The sequence below is a fragment of the Rhinolophus ferrumequinum genome, chromosome 16 (genome assembly GCF_004115265.2).
Source record: "Rhinolophus ferrumequinum isolate MPI-CBG mRhiFer1 chromosome 16, mRhiFer1_v1.p, whole genome shotgun sequence".
In the NCBI taxonomy this organism is placed as follows: domain Eukaryota; kingdom Metazoa; phylum Chordata; class Mammalia; order Chiroptera; family Rhinolophidae; genus Rhinolophus; species Rhinolophus ferrumequinum.
Genome location: NC_046299.1, coordinates 58,280,204 through 58,302,205, shown reverse-complemented (window position 1 = coordinate 58,302,205; position 22,002 = coordinate 58,280,204). Strand labels below are relative to the sequence as shown.

At 37.4% G+C, this 22,002-nt stretch overlaps 1 protein-coding gene across 10 annotated transcripts in view; it reads right to left on the bottom strand.

The window, feature by feature from the left end:
- The window catches only part of NRG3 (neuregulin 3), a 1,097,333-nt gene that overhangs the window by 235,371 nt on the left and 839,960 nt on the right, over window positions 1–22,002 (bottom strand). For all 10 annotated transcript variants that reach the window (XM_033131417.1, XM_033131422.1, XM_033131418.1 and 7 more), the window contains exon 3: window positions 16,344–16,417. In XM_033131417.1, coding sequence (XP_032987308.1) covers window positions 16,344–16,417 — 74 coding nt within the window. The remainder of the gene's footprint in view (window positions 1–16,343; window positions 16,418–22,002) is intronic.

The following is a 22,002-nucleotide window of genomic DNA, read 5'->3' as shown; positions in this document are numbered from 1 at the left end:
TCCCCTAGGGGGCAAAATTGCTCCTGGTTGACAACACTAGTCTAAAGTGGTAGTAAGTCTAGTTTTCCCAGACAGATCTGGATGCTTGTCGCCTACTTATTATTACTCATAGCATTCACTTTCACTTTCAAAGATGTCTTGGTGAGGATGACAATTATATGGTCACTTTAGTCTTCATCTAATATGCTCATGATTCATTCTGGCCTTTTGTGTGTATGTGTGTGTGTTGTGTTGTTTTGTTTTGAACAGATCAGGTTTATGCTAGGCTTAGTGTTTTTGCCTTGGGTGTTTCTCTTCATGGACGTGCTCTCCCTCAAAGGCCTTTCTCTCTCTCGTTATTCAGATCTCAGTTTAAATGATATTTTCTTTTCTGGTCAAATTCAAAGCAACATAGCAATTCCATCATCTTCTACTCAATTACTGTCTGGTAAGTTTGTTTTTTACTTATCTCTCTATTTATTTTGAATCTACCTTGCTCCCAAACAACACCGATAAAAACAGATGCTTTGCCTATCTGCTTAGAACAGTGCTTGGTCCACAGAAAGTGCTGAATTAAATAAATAAATAAATAAAATATTCCTGACAATCCTCCACACAACAAGGTTCAATTTCCGTGTTCTGTATCATTATTGCATACAGAACAATATTCCATGGCACTTTTCACAAATGTTATTTAATTACTTAGTGTAATTATTTATCCTTGTAAGTTCTATAAGGACAGGATCTGTATCTTTCTCAATTCTGAAATGGAGGATTTGTACTCCCTTATAAAATGCACTGCTTATACATTTTATATGAATAATCAAATAAATTAGTGAATCACAGTTAGTATATACGTGCATAGAGCACCCGTGAAGCATGCTTGAGAAAACAAATGATCTGATTGGGAAGTTTGATATGGATGTTTCAAGAAAAGTGTATATTTATCCTTGAGATACATATTTATCCTTGAGTACGTATTTATCCTTGAGAAGAATTTGATATTATTTTGGAAAACTAAAGTTATATGTGTGGCTGCTTTTCTTTCTTTTCTCAAATGATTTTATAAGCATTGTAAGTGTTGGCCTTGTCAGTAATTACAAATGATGGAAAATGTGTGCTTTCTTAGTTCCTGAGATTGAAATCCCCTTGCAAGTATAATCTAACAGTTTTTCCATTATCTGATATCATTTGAGAAGTATAGAGGAAGATCGGTTTTGAATTAGCCAGGAAACCACTAACACACTAGCACGCACCACAGAATGGCTTCCTGACATCTATGGCGTCTCCAAATGGCAGAGCCTCAGCCTCAGTGTCACGAAATCAATATCAAACTTGCTTCTGAGTGTGCCATTTGACAACTGACTATTTTCCTCCTCGTTTATTAAAACTATACTACTTTAATGATAAAAGCAGTTGGCTGAGACCTGTAAATGTAGCTTTGGAAACATGAAAATTTACATCTCAAAGGGAAAATATACAAAGTCTACAAGAAGGATTGACTTGGGGGGGTGGGAGGAAGGGTTTGGTATTCCAGGACAAATGGAAAACCAGGAAAGGATTTGCCTGGTATTTGAAGATGTTGATATGAAGTTATTCATAATTAAGACAAAGTAGAATTAATCAGATGCTTATTATACCCATATTTTCTGTCAAGGAGAAGGAACTTTTGTAGGAGAGGCTGAACAGACATTAGAGAGCAGCTGCTGAGGTACAGAATGATGGATAAGAGAGTGTATAAGCACAGATGAGTTCTAGGGACCCAGGCTGATTGGATTATATCCCAGATCCTGAAAGAATTTAGCCTGAGATCTGATCCACCATCTGCTTTCTTAGAGGATTCACTAGAAAATGGAAAACAAACAATGCATTTTCACTTTTAGAGAAGAGAAGTGTAGAGAGTGAGTCCTTACACTATAAATCAGTGCGCGTGCTCAACACAACGAAGTGTAAAAACACATTTTTGAAATATTGTTCAATATGAAAATGTGGAAGATGTTGGCATCACTAAGGGGCAACCTGGCTTTATGAAAAAAAGTAAAGTCAAATTCACCTTAATGTCTTTGATTGCAAAACTAAACTGAAATATTAGAAAAATGTGAAATAAACGTTATACCTAAACCCATCATCAGATCCTGCAGGACAAGAAGAAAATAAAATAGGTATCAAATTTTGTCCTCTGGAATACAATCTGGGGTTGTTTCATATGTGAAGTAATTAGCTAAGGAGGAAATCGTTTTCTTCATCTTAGGCATTTCTTTCCTAATCATTCTGAAATTTCCTTTGGTTGATGGAATTCTCTTTCTTCTCTGAGGAATGTTACTTTTGTGGAAGCCAAGGATGTCAGGTTCTTCTTCTCCCTGCCCTTAATTGAGCCAGGAGTGAAGCTTATTGCCTAAATCTCGCCTAAAACTATGACTCAGCATCTCACCTGCAAAATGATAGCAATAATATCAATCTTAGAGGCTTTTTTTGGACAGAAAAACAGGAATAAAATTAAGTATGAAAAATAAGAGCTGTTAGGTGTCCAGTAAATGGCAGATACCTTTCCAGGGTGACTATTTGAGAAGAATATAAAAACTACTATTAGATTATTGAAAGGAGCAAATAATTCCATCAAAGCCAGATGGTAATGACTACAATGGCAGTATAATAAAATGTTCATGTTTAGGACAAGAGGATGAATACATCTGGCTACGTGGTCTGCTTCTGGGACCACACAAACTGGGGCACATGCAACAGAGAGTGGTTTTCATATTTTTCCTTGGCTGATAATGCCTTGATGATTGTCCTGAATCATGCTTGTTAGAACTGGAATAGGAAGAATCAAATTACCTGAGGTATTTGTGAGATATACCTCTCTGCCCCTGACCATTATCCCAGGTAAAGGTCTTTTCTAAGCAGCCCAGAGTTCCTACTTGGGAAATCATTTGGTTCTTCTCTAGCAGCATATGGAAGATATCAGAGGGGTTCTTTAAGAAGAAGAAAGAAAAAAAGATAAAAAATATGAACTCATTTATGAATTCGCCCACACTTCCCCCTCAGGTGTGCACTTTCATTTCAATAAACTCTCTCTGCTCCCTCTTGAATTCTTAAAAATAAATAATAAAACAAAATGAATAATAAAATGGCAATAACTATATATATATCTATCAAAAATTAGTTTAAATGTAAATGGATTAAATGCTTCAATCAATAGATAGGGTGGCTGAATGGATAGAAAACAAGACCCATATATACGCTGCCTACAAAAGACTCACTTCAGATTGAAAGACACAGAGACTGAAAATAAAAGGATAAAGAAAGATAGTTCATGGAATTGGGGGAAAAAAAAGAGCTGGGCTAGCAAGACAAAACAGACTTTAAAACAACTGCTACAACAAGAGACAATGAAGGACCCAGTATTCCTACTTCTTGGTATTTATCCAAAAAAACCCAAATGCTACTTCAAAGGACATGTGCAACCATATGTTCACTGCTGCAGCATTATTTATAATAGCTGAGATGTGGAGGTAACATGAGTATCCATCAATGGATTAAGAAGAGGTGTTGAGTGCTGTGTATATGTGTGTGTACACACACACTATAACTCAGCCATAAAAAAGAATGAAATCTTGCCATCTCCAAAACGTGGATGGACCAAGAGGGTATCATGCTGAGTGGAGTAAGTCAGACAAAGAAAGACAAATGCCATATGATTTCACTTATATGTGAAATTTAAAGGACAAAATAAACAAACACACAAAACAGAAATAAACTCATAGATACAGAGAACATTTTGATAGTTGCCAGTTGGGAGGGATGTTGGAGCGTTGGGTAAAAAAGGGGAAGGGATTAAAAAGTACAAATTGGTAGTTACAAAATAGTCACGGGAATGTAAAATATAGCATAAGGAATATAGTCAATAATATTGTAGTAATGTAGTATGGTATCAGACGGGCACTCAATTTATCAGGGTGATCACTTTGTGAGGCACATAAATGTCTAATCACTGTGTTGTACACCTGAAACTAATAATATTGTATGTCAACTGTAGCTAAGAAACAAAAACAAAAAAATAAAAAAAAGAGAAACTGTCTGAATCTCAATCAAAATTATTTGCCTAAATTACTTTATATATAGACAGCTCCTATAAATCATTAAGAAAATGATCTAATAACTGAATAGAAAACTGAGTAAGGAATATCAAGAGAGTTCACAGGAAATATGATAGCTCTTAAACATATGAAAAGATGTTCTATGTCACTCATCATAAAAGAAATTAAATTAAAAACTACAGGATATAGTGCTATTCACTTTCAAGTTTGAATAAAGATAAAACAGTTTGATAAAATAATGTGTTATATTGAAGAGACTTTGAAGAAACAGAGTGGAGAAAGCTTGAGAGTTTAAATTCGTGCCACTCCAGGAATGACAATGAGGACAACCCAAAAAGCTACAAAGGTACATATATTTGACTTAGATATTCCATTTCAAAAATCTGTCTTACATACTGTTTTAAATAGCATATTATAAACACTAAAAAACCTAAATGAAAATTCACAGATATGTTAATTATGTCATATTATGTTATATGCAATCAACATAAAAAGATATATTCTATGTAATTGTAAAAAGAATAAAAATGTTCTAAATATGTTGAAATAAAATAACCTTGAAAATCCATTTGCTAAGTAAAAAAGCAAGGTGAAGAACAGTGTGTATTATGAGCTATTCTTATATAAAAAGGAAAAGGGATTTTTTTTGGTTAATTTTGCTTTTTTAAAAAATAAATATGTTATTTACATATTCATATATAATACATGTTATTTATCTTTATTTATAAATATGTTAAAAATAACTCTATAAATATTTATAAGAGGCTAATAGCATTGATTGCCTGTGAGAGAAGAAATGGGTAAACTGGGGAATAGAGGTAAAAGACATTTATTATAAACCCTTTATAGCTGTTTGGTGCTGAACCATGTAGATGTATTACTATCCTAGAATTAAATTAAACTAAAAATAGTATTTTAAACTAAAATATTATTGCTATGTTAACTATCCATAACACAGCAAAGTCGTAGGCATTTAGTTGGTTGTTAAATGAGTTTTGAAGGGAATAGACTAAATGCACATTTAAAAACGAGAACTAGGAAAACATGTTACCTTGCACAAGTCTCTATTTCACTCACTCAAAATATCCTTGAATGTCTGATATGACGGAAGCATGGTAGCAGTAACCAAACTTAACACAATCCCTATTCTCCTGTAGAATCTGTATCTTTTTCAATAATCTGCTGATTGAATTCCATAATGAAACACAAAAACACACAAAGAAAAGCTGACAGACATATTTAAGAAATAGTGTGAGGATTTTATTTGGAACCATAGTGTAATATATTCAAGGAACAATGTCATTTTTCAAAATATGAACTATATTAGATCATACTATATCTCTCAATTTATTCCTTCTTCTACTCTTCAATAAGTCTCCATAATTTCCTTCATGTAGGTCTTAACTTCTAAATCTTATTTGTGCTGTTCAAAAATAAATGGAGATAGTAATAACTATTTTATTTTGTACTTGTTAGAGTTAAATGACAGAACATAGACAACATGTGTGAATGTACTTGGCAAAGTTCCTTAATAAATGTCACTTGTATATGAATTGGCTTGCATTATAGAAATGTTTGAGTTTTAAATTCCTCATTGTTCACTCTTAATTGAGGGACAGCAGTTACAGATTACCCACAAAACACCCCTAATTGGGTCTGGAACGTGTTCCTCTGCCACTGAAATGGGTTATGCCCAGTATTTGGTAATTTTCTGCAGATATAATCATGGAATGTTGCTGTAAAGAGAAGAAATCGGGAAACACTCTACAGTTGATAATATCCTCATGTTTTAAAAGGCAGTAGGAATCAAATGTTTATCTGCCAAATCAATTCCACATTAATTCTCCACTAGGACTGCCCTAAAGGGACCAAAATTTTCAAGATTACAAAGAAAATGGAGACAGTGGAGATACCAATGGATATAATTGAACATTTACAACCTACTCATGGGGAGAGACTGAAAATTTAAGGGAGCCAGAAATTTAGAAGTTACAGTGCTTGTTCTCAAAAGTTTATTCTCATATAAAACGAATAACCAAAAATTCATTTTAACTGCCCACAATTTTATCAAGTGCCTATGTGTGTCAGGAACTAAATTATGTACCTTGCACTGTATGGCTTAATACAATCATTCTGTCCCAAACTGTACCAATTATGCATCCATCTTTTCACCTATTTTAAGTTGAATTTTTAACCAGTAGCCATGTTACTTAAGATACTCATGTCAAGAAATAATGGAGAATTACTGCTCTGAACTCCTCATGAAAATTAAACAAACAGATCAATTGATAGATAGATAGATAGATAGATAGATAGATAGATAGATAGATAGATAGATGACAGATAGACTTTTCTTGCAAAAACTGTTACAAAACAATATTCTCTATGTAGCTTTGCCCTTGAAATATCAGTTCCTTGGCTTAAAAATAGGAACACAAACATTTTATTAGCCCCTAGCAGAAAGTATAGAAAGCTAAAGTGTTAGAATCATCAGATTTGAATTTAAATTCCTGGAAACAGAGTAATTTTGGTGGGTTACTTAAATTTTCTGAATCTCAGTTTCCTCAACTAAGAATGAAAATGATTAAGGGCAAAGGTAATAAATAAGGAAATGTGGACAGAGGCCCAGCACAATGTATGGCACATAGTAAGTCCTCATTTCATGAAAATGTCTCTGTTGGAATTCTAAACATAACCCTAGTATATGGAGAATACCCATAATCCTGGATCTCTGATTACTACCAATGATGTGGTTGATTTGTATATTTCTCTGGGTTCACATTTATAATCCACATAAGGAAAGGCTATTTATAATTTTTGTGTTTAATTTTTTAAAAAAATATGCAAATACTGAAAGAGTGATGGTAGTATCAAATTAGAAATCAAGACAGTAATAGCGCAAATCATTCTGTTTCATGTCAGTTACACAGGAGTGAAATTACTCTATCAAACTCTCTTAAAGTAAATCCCTCAAGGAGTGGAGGATGGTGGGTATGTGGCTTGATATAGCAATGTGTTGGTTGTCTTCTACTATCGGTATGATATACAAGTAAAACACCATTAAAAAAAAAAACCCAAAACAAAGCAGTGTTCTGCTACTTAGCTCCAAACCATAATAGCTCCTGAGCATAAAATCTAAATAAATAGATGGATTTAGGAAAGTCTTCTTAACATAGGTGAAAATCGTTTTGTTTTTTTTTTCTGTATTTTGTAGAAAGTGGTGATAACTATCTAGTGATACATGTAATGTTATTAGGTATGATTGAAGTTTATCCAAAATGGAGTATGAGAAAGAAGAACAAAAAGCTAAGAATGGGACATCAATGTATAAATCAGGAGAGGGGGTGTGCCATACTCATGCATAATGATGAATGTAGAAATAAACTACACAATATTCTCTATATAAAATTAAGCTGTATAGAAGCCTGAACCAACTCAGGCTTCAAACAGCTTATTTGAGTAGTAAGAACCCTATTAAGATTCCTCAAATTGGAGAAGATAGGGGTGATGGGTAATGGGGAGCAGGGAAGCTGAGCACACATTCTGAGCTGGAAGCCTCCATGAGCAGGTAGCTCCTAGGCTACTCAACTCCTAGCTTACACCAACTACAGGTGTAGGCACCATGTAGCCAGACAGCAAATGCACCGCTAAGATTTCCTCTTTCGGGAGTCATGGTCTGGGCAGAGTGGAAGCATCACGGCAGCAAACTGTTATTTACCAGAATAAGCACAGAACACCACTGCCGGACGTGATCACTTAACACCATGGTGGGTCTCCCTCACCCTCCTGGCTTTGAACCTGCCTTATTCTGCCAGAGACTGAGATGACAATTAGAAAGATGAAAATGGAGAAAACCATTCGGTGTCCTCCCTCCTTCATCTGGGCCCACAGTTTTGTACAGGAACCCATAGACAGTCTTTGAAAATGCACCTCAATTTCCAAAACAGAAAGTCTGGAAAGTCACACAGAGAAATAATGATGCTCAGAGGAAGGAGACCAATGTGAGGAATCGTAATAATTGTAACTCTATGGGAAAGAGTTCGAAACTCTGTCTTCTGTCAAGGTTCGAAGCTCTCTTCTTTTTTCGTTTTTAGACTACACAACCTCTAGAGTCCAGATTCCAGCCCTATCACTTACTAAGTGCAAATCCTTTAGCAAATAATTGTATTTATGTTTGTTTCAATTTCTTCACCATTAAAATTGTATTTACTTCACAGGGCCTCATGAGGATTATCTGTAAAATGCTGAGAACAGTGACTGACACACAATGAGCACCAAAACCCTGTTATTGTCATTTTTTAAATAATTATTAAATTAATTAATATATAATTGTAGAAAATTAGAAAAATATAGAAAAATATTGATAAGAAAAATTATGTATAATCCTACCAGAGTTTGCAACTCATTGCCTTCAAGTCATTTTTAAAAAACATACCTATTAAGTGTAAACAGACATATTTTACAAATTTGGGTGAGCATATAGTCCTGCTTCACTCTTTTTTGTTATTGTAATTATTCATAGCTCTGTCTTCTACTCTCTGTCCTAGGTTGGATAAGTTACACGGTCACTCTGTTTATACCATATAGACTGTTTTGAATCCTACATTTTATTAAATATACAAGGGCTTTTTTCAAAACATTAAATGTTCTAAAACAACTTCTATAAAGTACATGATTGAACTATAATTAATCAATCAAACCCTTGTTTTTTAAAACATGAAAAATATATGAAAATAGCATTATCAACTGTAAAATACAGTATAAGTTTCTTACGGTGTTATCCCAATCTATAGAACGGAAAGTCCACAAATAGCACTAAATATGTATAATTATGGAGTATTTGATTAAGATCTCTTTTTTAATCAACAAGGACACTTCAGATTATTCAATAAATTCTGTTGAGAGAATTATAGAAATAGAGACAAAAGGGAATACATACATATATGATAAATAATAATAAATTATATACATAATAAAAATGTAAGAGCCAAATTACTAGGATATTTATTTCATTTTATGGTGAAGAAAGTCCTAGTATTAACACATATGAACTATATTTTTAAAATAACTGATAGATTGATTACATAAAAGGCAAAACTTCTGTATGTTTCAAAAAACACCATAAAAAATAAAGAGCGAGCTGGAAAAATCACAACATATCTGATAGTGCACAGTTTATTATCCTCAAAATAACAAACTCTTTTAAAGGAGACCAAAAAAATCACTAGATTTGAGCATAAAAAAATAATTTAAAAAATTCACGAAACTAGAAATAAAATAAAAGTAGCAACTAAAAAATACTGTTCCGTTCTGGTGAAGGCAAATGTGAAATCAACTTTTTCATACTGTGCTCACGAAAATGTTAATTGACGTAAAGTTTCTTGAGGAAAGGTTATTAAAATGTATCGAAAGTCTAGAAACTGATCCTTAAGAAATTATCCGCATTTTAAGGTAAATACTTATGCATAATGCTTGTCAACACTGTAATCATGAAAAAGTGGAAACATACTAAATAATCCAGCATAAATGTTTGGTAAAATAATTTATATTGCATGCTTATAATGTTACACTCTTTGAAGTAATAGTTTAGCAGAATATAGGATTACATAGTGCTGTAGGGAGAGGGTCACACACGCTAGTATATAGAGAGAAAAACCAGATTATAAAATATGTATACAGTGATCTCAACTTTGTAAGGAAAATGTAATGTAATAAGATGTTAGCATTTAATTCTCCTTACCTCAGACTTGATTAAGGTGTCAATATAATGAATAGTAGAGAATGAAGTGTGACACAAATCACCATATGCAGAATTTATAAAGGAAATACTCAAATAATCTGGAATCATTCCATAACACTTGATCTCCCTCACTGACTTTGAAAATATAAAAGGGATGAAAGAGACATGGGAGAGAAAGCCATCTTGGTCCTGGGAGTCCGGTAACAGAAACATCTGAATGGCCTGCTCTCGAGAGAATGTTGGAACACCAAATGTGTAGCAGCTCCAGTGGGCTCGCTGAGGGCCACACACATGAGAGAGACAGCTGGCTAGCAGCTGTCTTAGGACCAGTCCCAAAGTCCCTGAACAGGTAGCTGGACAACCCATCATCTTCCACAGGTGGAGTGGATCCCTAGCTAGCTAGCCAGGGCTACGTTAGGGGAAGCATCAGTTAGCAAGCTGCGGGGACAGAGCAGAGGAGCTGTGGGACGCAAAGACAGCTGGGCTTCCCTCTGGCCCCATGAACCCTGCTTTCAATGTAGTGGTTAATGTTGACTACATATATATTCCACATGACAAGCATCAAACAATTGGAATGTTATGCACTAAAATGATTATTTGTGGTTATCTCCTTCTGGTGTGATCGTGGGAAATGTTTTGTAAATATATTATCTCCCTAGTGTTCTAGAAATGATGTGTATTTGCAAGTTTTATTGGTAAAAGTTAGGTACTTTGCACAACTTAAAAAGGTACACTTGAAGATATATGAAATATGAAATATGTGAAAATGCCATAAACCTGATAGAATTGATAAACCTTATGAGATTCATAGTCAAAATCTGATGTCTGTTACTCCTCTTTCAAGGCCAGAAAAATGGTAGTAAGAGTTATAGAGTTTACATGTTAATCCATTCTGCATTCTGCTAACAATGCTTTAATGGCTATTGCAAGGCAGAGTAACAATGTAAGAGACTTTAATATTCTGAGAAGATTACAGTCTGGAATACGCCTCCTCTCATCAGTTTAGATTAATGGACCAAGAGCAAGTGGGGATTAGTTTATGCTTTGTGCCCAATGGGCTTCCTGGTACACAGGGAAGGAGACCAACAGCGCCCAGACCTGATGAGCTAATTGTCCCTACAAACCAATCAGAAGCGGGCTGTGCTGACTTATTCACTGCTTGGCTTGCCCTCTGAGGCTACAACCACATGCCCTGGCAAATTGAATGTTTGGATTCTCAAAGTGATCATTCCTGGGAGGCTGGGGCACACAAGCCCAGTTTGGAGTGATTGGAAATCTAAACCCATATCGTCTTTTTCCTGCCTTCCTCTGAATCCACGTCCAGACCGGGCTCCTTGTACCTTACAGGGCACTGGTAGAAGACAGCCTGGTTTCTAAGATCCAAAGAAACCAAAATGTGAATATAGGACAGTGCTGTTCAAGTAACGAGAGTCGCTCCTTTTAAGCTCCACATCAGCAAACCGAAATGTAAGTAAGTTTCTATGTCCAGTTCTCCCAGAAAAAGGAAGGCCTAGATCAACCAATCAGCATGAGTCAGCTCAGCGGAAGTTACCTGACCTGGCTCCAACAATTCCCTTTGCTCCTTAGAAGGAAAGGAACCCTGCTTGAACTAATCAACAGATGCCCAGTATAACTTCCTTGTTCCTGCTCACTTTGGTCTATAATCTCTCACCTTGTACAGCTCTTCAGATATCTGCTAGATTGGATCCTGTCTGACTCATGAATTGCTGAGTAAAAGTCTACTGGGTCAGTAAATTGTGGAAATTTTTCTTTTAACAGTTTATATAGACTAGACTGAGGCGTTATCCTCCATCTTCCAGTGGTGAAGTCTAGATGACTCAGTTTAAGATGTACAACCCCATGCCAAAACTTGGGCCTACAGGCTCGTCACCTGCTGCCAGCCCTGGGGGTACTGGGTGTTGGACACTGAGTGGAGAGGAAGGCACCGTGAGGTCTGGAAGGGGCTGCCACTGGCTATTTGAGGAGGAGAACCCTCACTGCACCTGGCCGTCTTCTAGACCCTACACCGTTCTTTGATTCTGCTCTGAATCCATTCTCTGGAGCTGCTCTCACCTTGGCCAGTGATGAGATCAGGATCCTGATGGTAACTCATGCTGACATGTGCTCTTAAGAGGGAATACTCAGAAAGTACCTGCCTGAATCCTTGGCCAACTCACAGTTCTTCAGTTCTACCTGGCTGTGTTTTAAAGCTAGAGGGAGTATCTGACTTGGATGGGTAGGGGTGGTAAGGGAGAAATACACAGGACAGGGGTCTACAGGTTGACCCTGTGTTTGTGGAGAAAAGAGACTGGTTCTGAAATGATTATATTAGAAACAGTCAAGACGAATATGGGGCTTCCTGGCAGTTGACTGCTGGCAGGGCTGGCAGCAGCATGAGGCAGCGTGCAGATCCTATATGCCCTTCAGCAATGCTGTATTAACAGAGGCTGGCTCCTCCACAGAAGGTCACGTGCTCTAGATCCTGCCCAAAGTCTGCTCCTCTCACCACCTTCCTTCTGTAGCCCTGTTCACTATTCATCCTTGAAATGGGAATGTGCCTCTGAACATTGAATGCATATGAGGGTGTGATTAACTGGACAGTTACATGCATTAGATATTTTTCCAAAAACTGGCATCAAGGCACTTTATAAGTTTGATTCTTGTGTGTATATGCTTTCCTGAGTGAAGTTCTTTGTGTGGATAAAAAATGACTTTTTGAAAGAGGAGGTCTAAAGACTCAGCCTGCGCCTCTCAAAGTAACATCCTGGCTTCATTTCCCCAAACGCATGTAATTTGAAGTTTTATTATTATTTTTTAATTAATTGGCAAAGGCACACATTTCAGATCAATTCTGCATTGCCTGGGGGAGAATAAAACACAGAAGCTTCCAATCCTCTGTTAATTGGGATTTCACTAAATACAGCATGCATTCAGCAAATGTGGAGAGAAGGAGAGACGAAGAAGGGAGAGAGAGAAGGAAAGGGAGTCAGAGGGAGGGTGTTGGAGGGAAGCTTATTTCCAGAGCACAGAGTCATTCCAAAGATATCATGAGCAGCAAATTAAACGATCCTTCAGCAAGAAGTTTGACAAGGAAATTTCATTAGAGATTTAAATCTCTATGGAAGCTCTAGTTGCTGCATTAAGATATGAAAATTGTGCAAATATTGTTCCTTAGAATAATGTTTGCTGCAGGTCATTGAGTTTCAGTCCATGAAATTTAGAGTGATAAATGTCATATTGAAAATAACTGGAGGAAGGAGGGGTCTAGAGAAGAAAGGAAAGGCCCTGTAGCGGGGAGCTCAGGCCCTAGTTATTGGATTGGAAGGTAGACCCCAGTATTAACTAGCTGTGTGACCTGAAGCAAGCTTATTTAACATCTCGGAGGCCCAATATTCTCATTTATAAAATGTGAGCAATGTCCAGTAACTCTCTGCTAGACTATTATTGTGAGGGTTTAAAGAGATATTCCAGGTAAAGCCCTTCAGCACAGTGACTGGCACATGTAAATTTTAAACACATATTAGAATTATTATGATACAGGAAGTAGGCTAATATTTATATGGCACTGATTTCTTGTCAGTCTCAGTGATAGGAACCTATAGATATTATTACCGCTGTTATTGAGATGAAAAGCCTGAGGCTTGGGGGCCAAATAAATCTGCCGATGTCACATAGGAGTGTTTCCACTAGAACCATGCACAGGCTTATGTATCTACACGTTTTTCTCCCTCACTAGCCTGTGGGGGCCTCAGAGGCTGAATCCTGTTGGTATACTTTTGTACTAACAGAATATGACTGATTAGATGGCCCTTGGTGTGTGCTCAGAAAACATTTATGAAATGAAGTAATGATTGCTTCAATAAATGGATGCATGCATACAGACATGTATGGATGGATGGGTGTCGTGCGGGGTGTCCGGCAGGGTCTCTGGTCCCACTCCCCACACAAGAACGCAGGATATGGTGAGGCCAAAAAGGAACATCCACGGAGCCATAGGTAGGGGAGTCATACCACTATGGTCTCGCTGGGTTTACACGACGTGCGACCTGCTGTCCGCTTTGCTGCCAACCGACCGACTCTCCTCCACTCTCCTCCACTCTCCTCCACTCTTTTTCAGTCTCCTCCTCTCTCCTCCTCTCTCCTCGACTTCCCTCCGTAGCCGTGGCAGTTATATCAGTGGCCAATGGCTCAATGGTTACAGCTGACGGCCAACCAGCCACAGCTGATGGCCATCTACTACCTGAGCCAGCACCTTTCCACATGAGGCCGAGAGCCTGGAAACTGCTCTCTGGGGCTCTGTCCCCACACTGGGAGATAGGTTTTTCCTATTTAAACTGTGTCTCAGGGACTCATCCACAGGTTTTCAATGTTTGTTCATTTGTTTGTTTATCTTTTGTTTTGTTTCAAGGCATTCTGGCATTTTTGATTCATATAAAGCTATGCCATTTTAGAGAAAACAAAATAAAAAAGAAAAAAAACTCCACCTACTTCCATAACCCAAATACTTAAAGTCCTCTTTTAGCATTTTAGTGTATATTTTTTTCCACCGTTGCACCAAAGGATTTTCTTACTGCAATCTTACATGAAAATAATTTTCTATTTGCTGATTCACTTAATAGAAATATTTCATACACCTATTCTTTGAATGGTAATTTAATAAAACGTGATAGATGAGCCATATGATGTTTTACTTAAGCGTAAACCTGTTAGTTTTGGGAATGTGTCCAATTTTTCACCATGATGAATATCATTGCACTAAAGATTTTTATGTATGTAAGACCTAGGTTTTCGTGGTTAGTGACTGATCACGGGGTCATTTTTCTTTGAGAAGCACACCGTCCTTATGCTGGGCCTCATCCTCAGCTGTTGTCGTGATGGACTATGTATCTATTTGCGCGAAAAGGGTCTGATTATTGTTTAAAGAGGGATTATTTTACCCATTCTGTACCATACGCAAGCCCTGTCCTAGTACACAGTAGATATTCCATACCTATATATGCAAAGAAAAAGGAAAGGAGGAAGGGAGGGAGGGCGGGAGAGAGGTATAGAAGTAAAGAGGGAGGGAAGGTAAAGGAAGGAAAGAAAATGAGAAAAGAGAAGGAAGTAAAGCGGAAATGGAAGGGACGGAAAGTGAAGGGAAGAGAAAGAAAAAAGGAAAGGAAAAAAACAAAGGAAACTAAGTACATTGGACAAAAGAAAGAAAGAAAGGAAGGAAGGAAGGAAGGAAGGAAGGAAGGAAGGAAGGAAGGAAGGAAGGAAGGAAGGAAGGAAGAAGAAGAAATCAGCAAGCCCATTCTTCTATGTAACTTTCTAATATCCAAATAAATGTCTCCTGCCACACCCATACCGTTCAGACATCAGCTTAACATCTGGCTAAATCATAAGACAGAAAAGATACAACACACTCCAGTAACTGCCCCCATCTGGATAATTCCCAGAGACCAGTGCCTCACATTTCAGAGAACGCCAGACTAACTTGGTGGCTAGCTTTTAGGCAACCTTTACTTTTCTCAAAGAGACCTAAATTTGCAAAGAAAAGAGTAGTGAATACTGTATAGTAACTTGCCTTGCCAAGATGAAACACAATCAAATTAAACAAAGCATTTCCCCTTTAAAAAAAATTTTACACTTACCTGAAAAAACGGAGCTAGAAATTCAGGAGGGGAAATGAAAATGTTCACTCTGAGAAGATGTGGAAAGACAGCTAAACATGTTCATTATACAGCGACGTACGCACTCACAGACAGGGCAACCTCTGTCCTCAATATACACTATTTTCCCCAAGTTTGGTATTCAGCAAACCACAACCTTGCCTTTACGATTTGGCAATGGAGAGGATTATTTCCAGATAAAGTACAAATTTTACATTTGACCAGAATCGGACATATTGATATAGAACATACTTTTTACTCCATATAGAAAAAGAAAGCAATGACTAGCAATATTTCTTAGTGAAAAATTGTCTTCTTTCATGAATGGGGAAAAATGCCACTGACATGGAAACAGTGTCGCTGAAAATGGAGTTTTTCATGGTTTATTTCAAAACTTCTTATATAGCTTTATATGCATGTTTCCTTACTTCAGCAAGTAAGGTAAAAAGGTTAAGAGGTTTAATATTATCACAAATTACCAATCAGAGGTTGATACTTTAGTTTCTGTAGTTTCCATAAATTCTTTTGGATAAATAATAAGCCCTTTTATTTTTCTACACCCTTGCTTTCTATACCCTGTTTCCTAATGGGGTGGGGTGGGAAGGGGGTGGGGGGGATCCTGAAAGCTAAGGGAGTAGGTTTTGCTGAAGTTCCCAGCAGAGATTAGTTAGCAGTGGAGCTAAATCTAAAGACCAGGCCCCATTGCTGGAGAAGACCTGGACCTGGACTGAGTTTTTTCTAAACAAGCTTTGAACTTAAACTTCTGTCACCGCTCCCACCTTTGGCAACTTTCAGAGACATGCAAATGCAATACAGCCTTCAGCTGAATTAGCAGCAGTTGCTCTATGTACTGTTAAAGAAAAATGCTTGACCTACTTGGATCCGATAAGATGGAATCAGTTTTGGGCAGAAATTGATCACAACGGACTCCTTGGTAGCCTTCTTTGCACCTGAAAAAAGGGGATAAATGACAAACATATGTATGTGGTTGTGAAAGTTTCAAGATTTCAACAAGCAAAATAGCTACCGATTACATAAATGTGTGAACAGCACATTCATGCCTTTGTATACTTTGATTCAGTCTGTTTCTAACATCAACAGGCAGGTTTTTAGTCTATTTTTGTGCAAAAAAAACCAGTACTGCTTTGCTTTTATAATTTTATACGTAATACCTAATGAGCAAATTGAATAGCGTTTTAAGGTGCCCTTATATTACAATTCTGGATGCAGGTATACTTTTCTTTATGAAATGCACTGGTTTCTAAGAAGCTGCAATGTCCTTTCAGAAGCATCATATTGCAAGTGCCATTTTTCCTATAAAAACATTTTCTCATATAATTGTTCAAATAGTATGAGTAGATTTATACTGTTTATTTATATCCTTGTGTTTTATTAGTTTTTTCCTACACCAGATTTTTTTCACTTTTTTTTTTGTTTGTTTTTTAACGTAGCTATTCTTCAAGTCAGTGTCACCTCACTGCTTGGCCAGAAATAACAGCATTTATTTCACATCTGGCAAGATCTGAAAGCCTGTATGTGCAAGGCCTCTGTGCATTTTCTTTAAACTTACATTTTTCTCTCCTAAGTTTCTCTCTTATAATCAGCAAACATGTACAAAGTGCCTGCTTTCATACCAGGCATTGTACAAGGCATCTTTCCTGAGGCAGGTGCAATTTGGAGGTGAGGAAATTTGCCTGGAAGCGCCTGCAATGAGGCATGTCACCTCCGTCTTGCCAGTCCTCTGTGGAGCCTTCACGCAGCTCACTCCAGCAGGGCTGAGCCACTGCTTTGGACAGCAGCAGCTCATCAGCTGGCAGTTCAAGGAACAAATACAGTCGAGGCAGCCCCCAATCCCTGCTTTGGAACAGTCTTTGTAAGGGGGAGGTGGCATTTAGTGGTCAGCTTGAAGCTTAATCTGTCATGCTCGAGTTAAGCAGGGAAGCATCCATTGTTGCTTGTGGAATGAATCTGTCCCACTTACAGAGGACAAAATTGTGCAGCTGGCATAAAAATCAGATTTAAAGAAACAATCCTCTGGTTGTTAGAAATCTATGAAATCGACAAAAGAATTCAAAGGGACTGTTCTGTCAGAGACGGGTGCTGTGAATTTTTTCTCTAGAATATGCTTTGTTTTCTGAGTGTAATAAACTGTTAGATAAGGTCTATTGCAACAGCAATACTGAAAGGCACCTAGGTAATTTTTCTACCTTTCATTGTGAGTCAAATTGGAATTCAGGTAATCGGGCAGGCTCTCTTTAGCAGCTTTTTAAGCCTTGCACTCCAGAGTGTATTTGGCAATTTTCTTTGTAGACTGAGAACAAAGACTTCTGATATGTGCACACCCCACACACCCAACAGGCTATTGAAAAAATTTGTTTAAGCAGCCACAGATTTTCATAACCTCTTTAAAAATTCATTACTGCACTTGAAATAAAGCAGGTGTGTCACTGGGTTTATAATGGTAAAAATTCAGAAAATACTTAGGACTGGAGCACATTTGTGATGAAAAATGAAGTCCTCTTCTCTGGAAGCTGCCCTAATATTGTTAGTCTTCCTTTATTCAGAATTACCTGAACTGTAGTGCTTTAATTTTCTTTTTCCCATCACGATGAGTTATGGGCTGGGTGTGTGCTATCATATGCATTCACATTTTGGATGTTTTTATTGCCAACATACGGGGGAGATTTTCAACTCCCTTTACTCTTTGTATCGTTATTTAATATGAAAATGGTATCCTAGGGAGGTAGCTGCTTTTAAGGGAAAGTGGGATTTTTTTCTGTGTTTTGTTTTGCTTTCTAAGGATCATTTGTAACTTAAGATGCACTATTCCATTTGTGTGTGGAAAAGAAAAGAAGGAAAGATGTTTGAAATTTTTCTGGTCTTAAATGGATTTTCCATGAGTTTGAGCCCACTCGGGAGTGTTCAGGACTCATGGAGTATCAGGAAAATTGCAGTGAGTGTCGTCACTCTGCTTTTATACCTGTGTGCTGCAGGTAAGAGTGTGATGATGCTGAAGCATCCCAGCCCAAGCGAGGAGACCCACTTGTGACTGGACATGCACAAGTCCTACTCTTTCGTTACGGAGACAGTGTCCCTTATGGGTACTGGGTTTTAGGACTGACAAATTAAGGTTTCCATTGAAAAATCACACATATGTCACCTTGATAAGTTCAGACCCATCCAAATGTGAAGGTGGGATGTAACAAGCAGGCAATGCCAATGAGGTGGATTGAATTTATGACAATATTAAAGACATAAGGCAAAGAAAACAAGGCTGAAGATGCACTTCTATTTCATAGATTGAGTTTGGCAGAACTTCTGACAGTGTGACAGGCAGCATGTCTTTTGAGAAATATCATTGCATGTTTGTTTGGGTTTTGGTTAGTGTTTTAGAGGAGTTTGATTTGAGTGCCTTATTTAAAAAAAATGCTTTTTGAAAGATACAGTATAAGAACAAGAGAAATTCATATAATAAAAAGAGCTTTCTGGGCATCTTAATAAAGCATGACTTAAGTTAGTAAAAATTTTAAAAGTATATGTGTAATCTTTTGTTAATATATGTTTAACAAAAAGCACAAATCTTAGCTTAACCAGGTTAATATTCTATTATTTTTCTCATCTGCATTGCTTTCAAAGCTCCATTCAAATTCATCCTGTCCCTGTTCTCTGAATTTTTTTTATCGACAAGAAGGCTTCCATCACAGAGATTTTATTAAAAATTACAAGTTTCCTGGTGGTTTTCTACAGATACGTTTTGATTCTACAATTGGATGGTCAGGGACCAGGCTGAAGATAGGAAGTAGTATCAGCCGTGAAACAACTAAAAAGCAACCTCAGTACACAAGAGCTAAGAAATTTTACTTTGAAAAAAATATTTGCCTTAAATTTTGTGTGTTTATCAACTCTGAGGTGAAGGAGTTGTCACTTTGGAAACCAGTAAGTTCTTGATAATGTGGTTTGTTTAGTTTATTTCCAAATTTAAAAGGCAGTGGGGAAGAGCATAAATCGAGGACAAAATGTCCAGATCAGGGTAGGGCAGGTGAGAGGTTGAAGAGAGAACTCTGGAGGGAGAGCCCCAAATAACGGAGATTGGCTCCTGCAATGAAGTGGGGGAAAGAGCTTGGACACTCCGAGCTCCACTTAGGTATCATCGAAGTCTCTCTCTCTACTGGTGAGCCACGGGCCAGATGACAAACTGGGCCCTCCCTTCCCACAGGGACAGGGCCAGCTGTGGAGTTTCAAATGCAGACCTCACTTTTTCTACTACTTATATTCTTCTACCTTGACTCTCAAACCCCTTCCCCTTGTTCAGCAGCTCCTCAAACAGCAAGCCACCCCTTTAATTTGCTTTTCCTCTCCTACATTGTCCCTGAGGAAAAGCCCAGCTTTAGTGACAAGCTTTAAAAGGCAATCCTTGGATAAAAGTGAAGAGAGTAATACTGGCAAAGATGAGGAAATCCAAAAATGTGTAAATGTCAGCTGGAATTCAATACTTGTCTTGTCAATGCAATAAACTAGAAATGGTCAACATATCCCCCAGCGTGGATGTGTAGGGTAAAAAAAGCCAAGGAAGAGACTTTTTGTAGAGTAAAAAAAGCCAAGGAAGAGATTTTTGTAGCATAAAAAAAGCCAAGGAAGACAGTTTTTGAAAACAACCAGGTAATTTGCGGATGTTTCCACAGAAACTGGCATCCTTTGGCCAGCTAGAAGTGATCAGCCCCCACTGCTAACTGCACACCATTCTCGTCTCTTCTCTTACAATACTCATATGCCACTTTAGTTCTTGTAACCCATTTTCTGAACCACAGCTAAATTACAGCTAATAATGTCAGTGACTTTGAGTGAAAATTGCAGAATGCTCGTAAGTGACCAACTGCCTCCCTACATGTCCAGATTATTCTTCAGTTTATCCTTCGTCCTCCTATTGGGGAAACAAAACAAAAACAACACAAAAACTGTTCCACCGAGGGAACTGTACTATCCTCTTAGTCCTCATCTGTTGATTTCCTGGTCATTTACTCATTAACAGAAGATGTTATCGTTGCTTCACTTCCTTCTTCTCCATTCCTACTCTGTCTTTACTCTCAGGGTCTTGATTATCCACATAGGAGGCTGAGCCAATTCACTGGTTCTTACATGTCTTCCTCATCTATATCATGGAGAACAGTGTTGGGTTTAGAGTCTCACTTCTCTGCTTAGTATTTGCTGGATGAACTTCTGGAAAATTCTTTAATATCCTTGTCCCCCCGTTTTAACCCAAATAAAATGGGAATGATACCGGGAAGGAGAAAAATGAACAATCATACCTGGTTGATATTATATACATGCATTTTGGCCCTTTTTATGCCTAGGGACCTTATATCTAGTATTTCTGCAAAGATGCATTTTACATAATTTACATAGAGAAATGTATGAAGGATAGAAAAATGTTCAAATGGTCACTTCAATACCTATGTAGTGCCTGGTCTCTGCATACACTTTGGATAAAGTATACATGCTTCCTTCTTGGAAACTGGATGTTAGACGTAACACTAAAACTAGCAGAAATCAATTAACTTCACAAGAGAGATGGTGGCAATGTTACAGGAAAGTAGACACTTTGTCAGTGATATACAAGGCTGCCAATTTTAAGGGGCCTATTAACGCTGATTTGAAAAAGGAACAATCCCTCCAGGTATTCTTTTCTATGTCCTGCCAATTCTCCTTAGCCTCAATGTCAGTCCTTTGTGGGGAAAAAATAGAAAGATTGTCAGCCATTTAAACCTTACATTTTAGCGGAAGGGGGTTTGGAGCACTGCCTGGTTTTAAATCCAAGATCAGTTATTTTCTAGCTGCTTAAACCTTCTGTGCCTCCTTTTCTTCATCTGTAAAATGGAGATAATAATAATAATAATAGCTCCCTCTTAGAATTATTATTAGGAAAAATGACATGATGACTTTGGGTCATAGTAAGCACTTAATACATGTTAGTGGGGTTTTTTTTGTTTTTTTTTTTAAATGTTCTTTGAATTTAGAATCTTCATCTCAGCTCTTCAAGTGAGGAAACAGAGGTTCCGAAAGGTTAAGTGTCTTATCCCAAATTACTCAGCCAGTATTTGAACTAGATGCAAACTCAACTGGGGTTGACTTTAAAGTCCTTGCTTGATCTGTGGCACTTTTTGACATTCTTCATGGGAATTCAGTAGACACATAAATCACCATACACCTAGTTGCCTTCCCCAGATTCGTGTTTGAGAATATGACCCAAATAACATGAGTGAAACCATATTTATGGTAAGAATTAAAGACCTAGATTTGTAAGTTATTATCCAATCTCAGAATGTTCCTCAGCAAACCAGGTCACAGAGAATGATCACTGATTTGAAGGCCAACTGCCTGAGCTTCGTGTTAATGTAAAGGGGATCACCAACTGTGGATGGGGAGACCCCTTAGGAATACCAGTACTGAAGAATGAAAACGGGGTTTCTAGATTTCAGACTGTCCTTAGTGAGAAAACAAACAAACAAAAACATAGAGAGGAGAGTTTCAGCAAGGC